General features: G+C 37.6%; 1 protein-coding gene across 4 annotated transcripts in view; it reads right to left on the bottom strand.

Annotated features, from left to right (window-relative positions):
- The window catches only part of GRIK2 (glutamate ionotropic receptor kainate type subunit 2), a 614,149-nt gene that overhangs the window by 221,652 nt on the left and 378,660 nt on the right, over positions 1–13,837 (bottom strand). For all 4 annotated transcript variants that reach the window (XM_067546518.1, XM_067546520.1, XM_067546521.1 and 1 more), the window contains one exon: positions 7,818–8,024. In XM_067546518.1, the coding sequence (XP_067402619.1) occupies positions 7,818–8,024 (207 nt within the window). The remainder of the gene's footprint in view (positions 1–7,817; positions 8,025–13,837) is intronic.

Below are 13,837 nucleotides of genomic sequence, written 5' to 3'. Positions count from 1 at the left end.
CTTGGGTGATGTATTAAGATAGGAAAAAAACAGCATTTTTCTATTTAAATTGATACTGTCAATCCTAGTTAGTGTAATTAATGGATATGCAAGACATAAATGCAGGAGGTTCTCCTAAATTTAAGAATAGAAAAAAAAGATGATTTGAAGTCTTGAATGATGATCCCAACCCATAGCATATGATACTAGTTGATTATTTTTACTCAGTCATCGTCAGTTTATCCTTTTCTCTCATCACTGATGTGCTTAACATTTGCTAAATATTCAAGTATATTGTAGACTTGATGGAAATCTTCTATTTTTGAAACTCCAATAGTGTCATTTCCCAGAATAATTTTTCTTTTGCTAACTCACTGGTGACATCCCACATAAGCTAAGCTACCTAGCATACTCATATAGCAGGTATAAAATGAATACTATCTTTCATCCAATATATGGTCATGATAGTAGAAAACCAAGATACTATGTAGGTCTGAATTTGCCACACTCATAATGGTCTACCTAGTAACTCAATTCAAACAGGAAGTGACAGAGACAATACCTGTGGCTTAATAATTGCTTTTGTACAACTAGGCTTTACAGGCTCAAGGAAAACGTATCTTCCTGAGAAGTGTCCTTGTCAATTTTTGAACCTGAAAGTCAATACCACCGTAGCAGCTCTCAGTGAGAAATTAAGGTATATTGCAAGAAGAGAGTACATACCAAGTTAAATTTGTAAATTATACTGAAAAATTAAAAAAAAAAGTGTCCAGTCTGATAAAAAGTTGAGAGAGAGAGATTATTTTATGTTCCACACAATCAGAAAGAATTCTATAATGGAGATGATACAATTTCAGTGAGTCTTCTCTGGGGAAATATTTTGGAAATGGCCTAACAAAAATGTATTCTGTGCATGATATTATATGTGTATGTGTCAATATATTCATTTAGGGGAAGATTATCAGAAGCACCAATAGCAATTAGGCACTTAAGTCCCACTGAAAGTCAATGGAAGCTAGGTGCCTAACTGACAATTTGTGCCTTTGAAAATGTACACCTTAAACCATGGCCTGCATTGGTAAATAGTGAGGAAGATGTCCAGAAGAAAGTGCTATGGGGCAGACACAGTGCCTCCAAGAATACCGGGGGGGCGGGGGAAGTCACAGTACCTCAATTCACAGGGTGCAACATGTACTAATGCAGAGGGGGAGTGGTTGAAGGGAGGGTTGCCACCTTTGAGGTACAAAAGACTTGGACATCCAGGATGATTTTCAGTCCAAAAAATGGGTCAGCAAAAAGCTAGAGAAGTCATTCCTTATCAAAAAAAGCAAACATCTAAATATCTGCCTAGTTGAATTCAACATCAAAGCATCTGCCTAACTTCTATATAATGATACAAACAGCTAAACTCAAGTCATTTATGGGCACAAATAACTTCAATAATTAGAGAAGCCTGATGAATAATGATTTATCTAAGAACATCTGAATCCTTTATAGTTCTTAAAAGTGTGAAATAATGTTATTGCTGCAATCATTTTAAATATTCTGCAGTTAAAAGTGATGAAGGACTTTCATTTTAAGAAATTCAAAAAATACACGCTCTTCAACCCAAAGATACATTTAAGGTTAATTCACACTAAGTAACATCTGTTTTTCTATCTGCTGTACTGCATGCACAAGTCTCACTCTTTCTTCTGAAATGAAAATACCTCAAGACTTTGATGAGTTTGAAAAAACAAATGTTTAATTTTAATGCTTGTGCATCATAAAAATATGATCTAAATGGAGAGTAGTTAGAGAGGCTTTTCCATGAGTGATTTATGAATCATAAAAGCTCTGCTACTGTTAAATACTATTTGTAATGCGCAACCTTTGTGTTGCATAAGAACTGTGCGGAGAAATTATGCAAAGTGACAGACAAGAAACCACCACCATCTTTTTTAATGGTATATAATAATAGTGAATTTGTTCCCAGTGGATTTCTCAGCTCTAACTCAGATCTGCTGGAAACTATAAAACTGCAATCATTTTCCTTACTATTTTAAAATACTACCACTAAGAGTGGTTTAAAGCAATCTTGAAGTTGCAAAGAAGTTTCATTGAAAGTAAAGTAAAATAATTTTCCTGTATAACTTAGCCAGAAAGTGTCAATATCTGACATCTTTATAGGCACATTATATATGCATGGATACATATATATGCATCTATATCTCTACATACACACATCTATTAGTACACGGTGGACAGACAAACTTCCTATTTCTCTAATAATCATATTATACAATTTTATCCCACAACGTTAGGGGGTGTGCATATATAATGAACCCACCACAGAACACCAGCACAGTTAGAACTGGAAATCTTCAAGTCAATGGAAAAACAGCCTCTGACTTCAATGTACTTTAAATCAGCCTCCAAAGCATATGCTTCTAACACCTGTGCAAAAGGATTAACTCCTTTAGCTGAAAGCATCAGACTGTTCACATATAATTCAGGAGTCCTTATATTTTTCGTAATGAAGAACACATAATAGAGATTGCTTTATGGAACATTTCCCTCCCATTTGCAATTATTCAGAATGCTCTCTCTCCCATTAGGAATCACACAACTCACATGAGAAACTGCTGTAGCTTTCACAAGGAAGTAATATTAGGAAAGGAATCATTTCATGTATTTTAGCTTTCAGTTTAATGTATTTGCAAGATCAAAGGAGATCCATCCAGTGACCATCCAGTGCTTTGTGAATCACCATGAGGTCCAAAAGCTACATTTAGGAACCTTTGCCCTACAGTACATGGGCCAAACACTACAGACACACAACTGTGCACACACAGCCAATGTCACATGATAGAAGAGAGCACATAAGTTAGCGGAAAACCAAAAAGCAAATTGAAAATGCACATAGGCTGAGGCAAGAACTTCCCTATCATAGTCTCTGCACATCTTGCATGCTGTGCAGTACTGGAGGTCCTCTACTTGTGGAGGTCCACAAGACCTATAGGAGAACTACCCTCCTATAGATTTTAAAAAGCTTAAATCTATATTTAGGCCCTAAATAAGTGACATTATTTCCAGAAATGTGCTGAGCTCATACTTTCAACTCTGCACACCTCTGAGCCTACACCTTAGAGGTGTGAGGTGCCTAAATACAGATTTAGATGCCTAGGTTTAGGTGCCAAATTTTGGAAGTTTGGGCCTTATATTGTACTATTTATCTTTTTTAAAAAGTTAGGAAGCCTCTTTTTCATGTACATAACATAGAGAAGCTAGGCTTTGCAATCTTAAAAATCCTTGAACAATTTATACACAGCATTCTTTGTAATGGCATCCTATAGCTCTGTTAACCCAATTAACCAAGACTAGTCAGCATAGTTATTTGCCTTTTTCTGATCTTAAGTGTAGATGATCAACAACTTATAAAATCCCTAAAGCTACTAGTAAAAAGTATTCCTCAAAGTGTACAACATTCACCCCTCCCCCCCACATCGTGGACGAAGAAGTCACAACTTGTAGCTCTTTTAGTGTGGTTGGATAATGGCCCATCTGTAATCATGATTTATGTTCAGAAGAATTGGATTACTTAGGAAGGGTCTGAGCTGGTAGCCCCATGGTGTAAGATAACCTTCCAAATGCTGGCTTCATCCCATCCTACCTGGTGTTGCTATGATCATTTTAAGCAGAGCGTTTAAGAAAGGGCAACTGGAGGTCAATTCAGAACATACACCTAGAGTCACAACACCCTCCACAAGACAACAGCCTCTTAGTTTATTTACCACTTTGTATAATACAAAGTAAAGTATTTACTTCGGTGCCCTAACAGATGTTCTCTTTTTCAGGACACCTTGTTCATTATGATTATTTATGACAACTCTCAGTTCATTGCTGGATATTAGATATATCAGAAAAACTGATGAATGCTACACATGTTGTCCTAAAAATAAAGAGGGTAGGAAAGTGGCATACTGATGGAACTTAGACAACTTTGATGGTTAGATAGTAATGAGTCTGACTGCTAAATATACCATAATTCAGGAGATGTATATTAACCATAGCAGAATGTGTAAAACATGCTACTAATCATCCACAAAATGTCAAAGATGGTCAGGATGACATAAAGCTCCTCTGCAGCAATTGTGTGAAAACAAATATATCTAGGGCATGAATAACTGAACATTTCCATATTCTGTCCACATTTAAGTCCCTCTTAAAGACACTTCTGCCATCCTGCCTACAATGAATCTATAAAATCTTTGTCTTACCTCTATTTATGTATATGACTGCGAGTACCTGGAGGCAGGGACAGTCCCCACTTCAATTCTGTTCAGTCATTCCCACCCTTTAGCCCCTACTCTCACCCCATCCTCACACACAGATTCGTAGACCTGTGACTCACTGGGCTGGGTTTGCTGAGATTATTCCCTGAATGGATGCCAGAGTCTACTTGCCCCTCCAGACCAATCACAAGTTGGTTTGGGTTCAGGCTGTTCCCAAGGTCCCCCCCTGTTCTAAAGAGCCTACTTATTGGTCAGGAGAGAGGCAACCTGATTACTCCTGCTCCCTTACCCATTAGGATGAGGTATGGGAGGACCAAAGGGCCATTCACACTCTGTCTGCTGCAGCAAAGCTTTCCCTCCCATCTGCCTACCCACACAAAGGACCGAAGGCAAACAGTTGGTCCTCATCCTCAGGAGATTGCATTGATGTGGAACTGCTGTATGTATGATGGTCGTGTTATGTTGATTAATCATTGTATTTTCTTTTCTGTTCAAGTCAAGTTAGAATTACGTTTTTGTTTCCATACATTCCTCTGCATTATGTTGCAACTTTTGAGTGGATGCTGTTTTGCAGGAAGGTGCATTTATTTGGCTGTTTGGGCCAGGATGGTAGATATGTATTTCCCACTATTGTGTGATTCATATGTAGCTAAGACTCAAAGACTCACCAATGAGCCTGTTTGGAGTGTTTCCCAGCTCTATCACCCTCTATGAAAATAGACCATTGCTTGGTGCATCTTGTTGGGTAACCATTCTGACTTCTGGGTCTACAAGCCAGACAAAGAATGGCTCATGCTCAGTCTTAGCATCTTCAGCCATCCTGTAATGTAAATATTATGCTCACTGTTTCCTTCTTTGGTTACATTCTTGTTTACTTAATGAAGTTGAGGCCTATGTGCTATAAATTATCCCTAGTCTATGAGGTGTCTTTGCCAAGGGGATTCTCAGAATGTCTGGAAATCACCCAGCTGGTTGTGGGTATCATCCTAAACAAATAATTTGGGTGGGAGGTCACTAGATGATTACCTGCAAAAATAACAGGCTGCTGTAAACACAGATGGAGGATCTAAGCAGAAATGATGACTGTAAAGCAATTGAAGCTCAGGTGGCAGAGGGAGATGATCAGATATAATCATTTTCATTCTTGATGTCTCCATACCGAATAACTTGCTTTTGGGGCACTTCTCATATTTAAAATATTTGCTTATTAATTATATTTAGTATGCACACACACATACAGAGAGATAGACAGATATATAAAACAGAGATATAGAGGAATATAGGTAAATATAGAGAAAAGAATTACATACACAGAAAGGTAAGAATAGATAAAAAAGAGAGAGAGAAATAGAGATAGCAATTAGACTGGTTGAAAATATTCCATGAAAATGTTTTTTGACTGAAAATTGGGGGTTTGACAAAATTAATTATTTTGTGACAAATGTCTGCTTCACACAACATTATTTTCTTTGTTTGTTTAAAAACCAAGCACCCCAAAACTGAATGTTTGCCCCAACACCAAAAAACTGTGATTCAGGATTGCTTTTGTGGTGCATCATGGAAGTTGCAGTTTGGGTGCCTGCTACTGGGTGACACTGGCCCTTTAAGAGGAAGGAAGGCCATTGCATCTGTGACCAAGAGTCCAGGTGGGGTGGAAGATGCCAGAGTGTAGTATGTGGGATATCAAGGGACTAGATGTTGTATGATTTTAATAGGATGATAAATTGTCTATATTTGGAGACTTTTGTTATGGATTATTTAAACCATGTTGTAATAAACCAGCTCTAAGGAGGGATATTATTGAGACAAGAAAGCTCATGTTACAGTTACTGGGGCCTCTGTAAAAGGGGAAACTGACACAAGTGCACCTGTTGTGCCACAGCTTGAAGCAAGAGGCTGGCATATGACAGTGCCACATGCCCCTATTCTCCTCTATGGGTCAGATTCCCCAGTCGGATTATATCTTCCATGATGCACCATATCCAAGACAGTATTCCCATATGCATTTAGTGATTCAGCAACAGAGTAGACTGTATGATGGAGCTATTTGTGATGGTAAGGGATAGGCATTCAACAGCCCTGTGGCTCATTTCTAGTTTGTCTTATGTTCCTAAAAGCTCAGGCTTCAGGGTTTCAGCTGCACGATTGGATTTTGTTTCCCCCCCAATGTATTTTGGCAAAGTTTTAATTTTTTTTTTTTGCATTGCCTTCTTCTGAAGCATCAGAGATGGCCATGACTGGAGATAGGACACTGCACAGGGAGGACTAGTGCTCTGTGGTGGCACCAATCATTCTCTCTCTCAGCTGCTTGGCTGGCTGGTTCTTGCTCACCTGCATACGGTCTAACTGATCACCGTAAATGGGGTTGCAAAGGAATATTCCCTCAGGTCAGACTGGCAATTACCTTTGGGGGTTTTCACCTTCCTCTGCAGCATGTGGGTGCAGCACTTTCCAGGATTATCTGTGTATTTCTCCCTTAATCACTTTGCTGCCATTGTGGGCTCACGGGCACTGGTGCACCTCGATTCCTCCAATGGCACATAGCAGTCTAGTCTCCTGTGCGCTGTAATACTTCAATCTAATTTCAATGGCTGGGTTTAGTGTGCGGGTCTGGGTGCTGTTGCTGTCTTGAAGAAGTTTGACTGGCGCTATAGAAAACTCTGCCTATCTTTTTGTTGTTTTAAATCAAATTGATGCAGAGAGTATTTGGTTTATTTCAAGTGGCTTTGATCAGATGTCTCGATATTGAGCAATTTACAATAAACACAAATTTGATAAAACACAAAGAAGCTAGAGACAATTGCATAATTTTCAAACACACTAAACTCCAAGAGACCAAATTCAATTGGCACCACCAACTGAGAAAGTACGTTTTAAAGGCCAGAGAGAAGGGATGTCTGACTTATTCAATTACAAACAATTGCCTGTAATGATATCTGTTTTGACTCACATTGAATTACCCTGCTGCTTCAGTGTGCACTGATATTTCTGTCTCAGTGCCTGGACTTTACAGCAGATGTTTTAAGGAGAAAAGACAGGGCTCTGCTCAGTATATGTTAATGGGAGATAATACTGCATATTTTAAAGGTTATATAGGGATTCCCCTGGGACACAATACCAGGTTTGCTGCCAGAAAAGGAGAGCTGATTGTTCCTGAATGATTAAGTTAGTGAGTATCATATTTCTTTTCACAAGGGAAATACATTGCTCTTCAGAAATCATTGTGGATGCTATCTATTCTACATTTAGATTTGGAAATGATTCATATAAGCATGAAGTTCTTTCCGTTAGGAAGACAAAAACAGAGATGGCAAAATAAATAGCCTATGTCTAATGATACATTTTAAAAACTGAAAAGTGGCATCTTTAAGGTCTTTTTTTAAAAACAAGTACAGTGACTTGTTGCCCTAGAAAATCTCAGCATACAATTAGCATGAACATGCACAATTATCACAATCTATCCATGTAAAAAAAAAGCAATCAGCAACCTGCAGTATCTTGTTAAATGTTGCGCTCACTTAGATTTCAATAAGATAGCAGATTCACTTCCAAAAAGGAACTTACATGATCAATTAGTTCACGAACCATTCCATTCCACTGTCCGCTGGCATCATCCTGGGCTCCATATTTGCCATCCTCCACCAGCCTAATTTCATAGGTAAATCCAAGGATGGTAGCTAGCTCCCTGAGGAGGTCGATGCAATATCCCTCAAATCGATCATTCCCATACAGAGGTTTGTCAGACTTCTTGAACATCACATATGGCTCTTCCTGTAAGAAGTGAAAACACAGAGAGGGCGATTTAATCAGTGTTTATTTGTATAAAGTTGTTAATATATTACTATGATCTCACCTTCTGTACACAGACAGAGGTGGACTTAAAAAAAAATCCAGTTGTCTCCCTTCTGTCAAGGGAAAACTTACCTTGGATTACTCAAAAAACTCTCTGCTTTTAAGTGAGAAGAATGAACCAACAGTGCAACCACATCTTCTATACAGCTGCACCCTACCCAATCTGAAACATGTTCTCTACCAAATTACTTATTAATTTCCAACATATTACTTGGGTGGTATACTGTAAACAACTTAAAATGAAAGCAATGTATTTGGGCAATTGAAAAACAAATAGTTTTAATTTGGAACGTTAATAAAGAGGTCTAAGTATTGTGTGCTATACTTTTTGTAGAACTAGGGATATTAACTCCTTTTGCAATACTTTTTTTTAAATAAGCATGTGGAAAACTCTTCAAAACACAAATTGGCAACAGTACATTCTGTTCTGCTGTATCAAGTTATATATGTTGCTATTTAGGTGACTGCAGCAAGCCCATGAACACATTAACACAAAAAATAAATTAAAAAAATGAATTCTATGGAAACTGAATTTTAATTCCTTCAAACTTCAGCTCTGATAATTAATTCTAAGGTTATGGTGTGATTGAAGATCTAGACAGATATTTATTGCATTAAGTGGTGCATAAAAGACAGTCAACACTTTAAAATAATTGGCAGATCATCAGTAATTTATTTGGTAGTAAACTAATGCCTAGTGCTATGCTGAACTTCTTGTTATGTTTTGTGTGCAGAATAAATGTAGCTTTCATTAAATGTAATGCTGGAGGGAAAAACAAAACACCACACCTAGATTTTTCCATTACCAATCTCCAGTTTCCTTTTGACACAGACTAGTCAAACACATGAGCTCAACTTTGCTCGTGTTTTAGAACCTTTCCCCACTTTATACAAGAATAAAAAATAACCACAAAGTAAGGCAAGAAAAATTGCACCAGATGCAATTATTGCACCAGACACAAGACTCAATGAATAAGATAACTCTCCTGGGTAACTTTAAAAAATTCATACAGTACTAAACCCCTGCATCAGCATTCACTGAGGTTAAAGGCACTTCCTTGTACTGGCACTTGGCAGTTTTAATAAAAGTCTATCAGCATTTTCACTATAAAACCCCAATTCTGAGGAGTCACAGAATTGATCCATTTTAGTTTACATAAAGCTGAAACTTTTGCACATACGATTTTAGCCCAAATATAAGGGGAAGTGAGAGATGGTGGTTGCTGCAGTTAGAACAAAACATGTTCAGAAAGTGTTGTTGTTGTGGTGAGGGTTATTTTTTGTTGTTGTTGCCATCTTGTATATTAATATGTGTTTGTTTTCTCCCAATTGTCATTGTCAAAATTTTACTTCAAGAAATAAATTTAGGGCCTGATCTGGCAAAAGCTATGTTCACACAAATCATTCCATTAGCTCCTCACATTAAGAAGAACTACTCATGAGTTAGGTATTTTTGGTAGAAATCAGCACTCTGGTTTTTAACATTAAATTTGGTATGTAGTTCAGAAATTTCTGTTTTTAATGCAAATATATTAATCCTTATGTTGTAATTTGTTAAATATGGAAAGCAGATCCCTTTATATGGTCACTGGCTCTTTTTTGTAGCTTGTTTTACTAGGCAAACTGCATTTCATACTAAATACAGAACAATGCATGCTATAGTGCCAAGTTCCAAAACTCTATTAAGCTTCAGTGAGATGTTTCATACAGGCTTTATAACGTAAGGGCTATTATGGTGTTTCAAGAGCCAATACAAAGTCAGACTTTTTCTGGAATTTTGTGGGAAGAACACTGTGGAATGTTAGACAATGATATAAAGCAAATTGAAAAACATAATAATGTGGAGCTCTTGAATATTTCAGCCAAAAGGATATTGGAAAATCTTTTAAAATGTTTTTCATTCTCATTTCTAAAAATTTGTAAACATATATAAATTAGTAGAGCTGCCTAGGAGACAATTTTCCTTCCTACTAAAGTTTGAAGTATCAAAAAGATTGTCTGTCCCAAATTAGGACAAAAAGTCAAAATCTTGAAAATTTTCATAAACTGAAAATCTGAAAAATAATTCATTTTGGATCAATCAAAATATTTCATTTTGATAATTTTGAAATATTTCATTTTGAGAGTGACCATTTATTTTTTAAATTTGTTTACTATAATTATCTTATGTTACTAAACAAAAAGTTGAACCAGAAAACAATAATATTTTTATTAAATAATGTCATAACAAAACATTGTGACAATTTCAAAACTTTGTTTCAAAAAATTTTTGAGTAAAAAAAGTCAATATGACCCTTTTTCAAAAAAAAAAAGTGTCAATTTCAATGAACAGACATTTTCTGATGAAAAAGCATTTTTTCAAAAAATTCCCAACCATCTCTATAAATTGGGCACCCTCAGGTCTGACATAATATTGTGCAAAGGTTCACAAAGCACTACGTGGTTAGGAAAGCCATCCAACCTTTGTCAAGTACAGCTCAGAGAACTATATAAAATGGATAGCCTTGGAAAACTAATTATCTACGTAAAAAGAAAATTTACTTTGCCTTTGGTGAGCTGATGGCAATTAATAACTAGACTACTTCAATTGTGGAAGCTGTGTACTTTTGGGATGGTCATAAAATGCCTACCACATCTTTACTTGCCTCATTTCTTAAAATACTATCCCATACATGTAAGGAAAAGCTCAGTAGTACATGCAGAAAAGGCAGAAGAGTTCAATTAATATATCTGTTCTACATTTGGGAAAAAAGAGATGATTTAGTCACACACGAAATATGAAACACCTCCCATTTCAGTAGTAAGACAGGAGGCTATTAAACAGTAATTACTAAAAGTCTGATATTTTTAAATCAGCAGGATGAGAAATTTGTATCCAAGAGTTTTTAAAGAGCTGGCCAAAGGAGCTGGCTGGACCGTTAATGCTGATTTTCAATAACTCTTCGAACACTGGGGAAGTTTCACAAGACTAGAAAAAAGCTATTGTTGGGCCAATATTATAAAAATATAAATGGGATGACTGGGAGGTATAGGACTGTCAACCTGATCTTGATCCCAGGTAAAATGATGGAATGGCTAATCTGGGATTTAATTAATAAAGAATTCAGAGTAATATGCTGCATTATGCTGTCAAAGTATGTGTATCATTAGTGTGTATCAAGTTATAAGATTTTACTCTATAGTTGTTAAAAGAAATATCCTATAAATTTAAGAGTCACTTCTGTAAGGGCAGTTGTCCCACCCAAGAGGGTATTCAAGGACTATTTTCCTGCAAGGGTGTTGTAATTGTAATCAAAGAATTTACAATACAATGACAGTTGCAGAAGACGACACTGGGCGGGGGGATATTGAGCAATGTTGTGTCTCAGCAGAGCCCTCCTGGACATGCCTGGACTAATGTCTACTAAGCACATGGTCAAAGATATAAATTAAGGAACAGGAGCTGCATGCTTTGTTCTTTCTCCTCCCCCATCTACACTAAAAGACAAAAAGAGACTGGACCCAGGTTTGAGGGAGAAGTCCGTATTGAGAACTATAACATCTAGTGGGGTGAGAAAAACTGCTTAATCTAGATACTGCCTAGTGTTATAAGGTTTAAGATTTAGAGTGTGTGTTTATCTTTGTTTTCTTTGGTGCCTATCTGATCTCCTATGCCTACCACTCGTACTCACTTAAAATCCTTGTTTCTGTAGTTAATAAATCTCTTTTATATTTCACCTAAAACAGTGTGTTTCAGCTGAAGTGTTTGGAAAACCTCAACTCAGTTAACACATGCTTGTGTATGTCTTCTCCACACTGAGGGAGGGGCAGACTAGGTAATAAACTTATACTGATCAGGTTTCTGACCAGATCGGGATGGTGCAACTTTGGGCAGCAAGGCAGGGAGCTGAGGTGAACTGGTTGGTGCTTTTCTCTGTGAGATTCATGAGTGGCTCTGGGAGCATCCATGTAATCTAGCTGGGTGTGGGGCTTCACATGATGTCGATCTGAGAGATGATAGCTCCTGGAGGGGTTTGCTGCTTATCATTAGCAAAGCATGGTGAGGGAGAACCCAGGCTGGATAGTTAAGAGGACACAGCGGTATCCCAGTCCTAAGTTGCACCCTGGGGGAATCCATTGCATATATACCCATCAAGAATGAATTATTTGGAACACCCATCCATGTCAATCCACTGAGTCTATCCCAGTGGAGTCTCTCAGGGTATGTCTACACAGCCCACGACAGTGAGCCTCCCAGCCTGAGTCAATAGACCTGGGCAAGCAGGGCTTGCATTAGTGCTCTAAACATAGCTGTATAGACAGCATTTTGAAGTTGCAGCTCAGGCTGGAGCTCAGACTTTGAAGTCCATCCCCCCTCCATAGCCTTCAGAGCCTGAGCTGCAACTTCAAAATGCTGTCTATACAGCTATGATTAGAGCACTAATGCAAGCCCTGCTTGCCCAGGTCTATTGACTCAGGCTGGGAGGCTCACTGCAATATGAGAAGCTACCGTATAACATTATCTCTGAACATGCTTAGCATGCCTGTCGTGATCCCCATTGTTTGAGCACTGACTGCTGGATGTAAACAGTGAAGCACCAATTCAAGGAGCAAGAGCCACAAAACAATTTCCAGAATCAAACTAGTTCAGCCACTTCAAACTGAAACCAATGTTGACTGCACACTGGACCTTCCAATTTACTGTATTTTTATTTCAGCTACATGCCGTGTTGCTGCAAAAGCTGCCACCCTACAACTGGCTAAAGAAAACATGCACAGACAAATCAGAATAGAAAACCATGAAGAGTAGATTATAGAAAGAACCAGTTATTAACAACTTAGAAAGGAAAGCAAATAGGATACTACAAGTCTGTGGGGATGGGAGAGAGAATTATTGACTTATTTCTTAATGATCAGTTACTGAAAAGGAAATGGTGAGAGATCTTTTTATAGAAAGAGCTCATTAAGCTGCATACAACCAATCGCAGAGAGTGGTGAAAAAAAATTATATCAGAGTTTCAAATCTTCCTCTTACCACAATGCTCACTAGCTTTCTTAAGGAGAATTTAATTTTATGTAACTTGACTTGACTTTGCTTTCAGAGGTCTTGAAGGTTGGCAATAATTATCTGATGAGACCCAATATTACATAGGGGTTAGATCCATATCATATTCGTTTTGCATCTCCATAACCTTTTGTGTGATCAAATATTTTCCTAGAAAATATTTTAGAAAACTGCATCTACAGAATGTGTGTGTACCTGAAAAAGCCTATCTTAATAAAAAACAATATACAGATGAAAATCTCAATGGACTTTTCCTTAAAAACTACCAGCATGATATTCAATCACATTTGTAAATTATGAATTTGGTTCACTTGGTTCACCAAGTGTGACACTTGGTATGCAAGTAGTAATACCTCATAGCCTGTTGTAGAAAAAGAGATATAATGTGCATCAGCCAACATATATTTGTATGGGAGGTCACATGAGCTGAGGGCATGTTTCTGGAAAATTGATGTTCTGTGCGCCTTGGTAAATAGAGGTCAAAAGAATTAAAGGAACAGCTCAGCTATCCCCAGACCCACAATTCCTTGCAGTCTTTGCCCATTGCCTCACTCCTCAGTCAAAGGCCATTCTGGCTGCCATCAAGGACAGATTATCTTGAGTTTGTTGTGATTTAATTGTCTCACGTGGCACTTTTCCATGCACCAAAGAGGGCACCAAAACACACACCTGTACAATTGTCTATTTT

Source organism: Emydura macquarii, unplaced genomic scaffold (assembly GCF_026122565.2).
Source record: "Emydura macquarii macquarii isolate MOO-44397 ecotype Brisbane River unplaced genomic scaffold, CSIRO-AGI_Emac_v2 contig_1146, whole genome shotgun sequence".
Taxonomy (NCBI): Eukaryota; Metazoa; Chordata; order Testudines; family Chelidae; genus Emydura; species Emydura macquarii.
The sequence above is the reverse complement of the archived record's forward strand: the minus strand, read 5'-3'. Positions and strand labels throughout refer to the sequence as shown.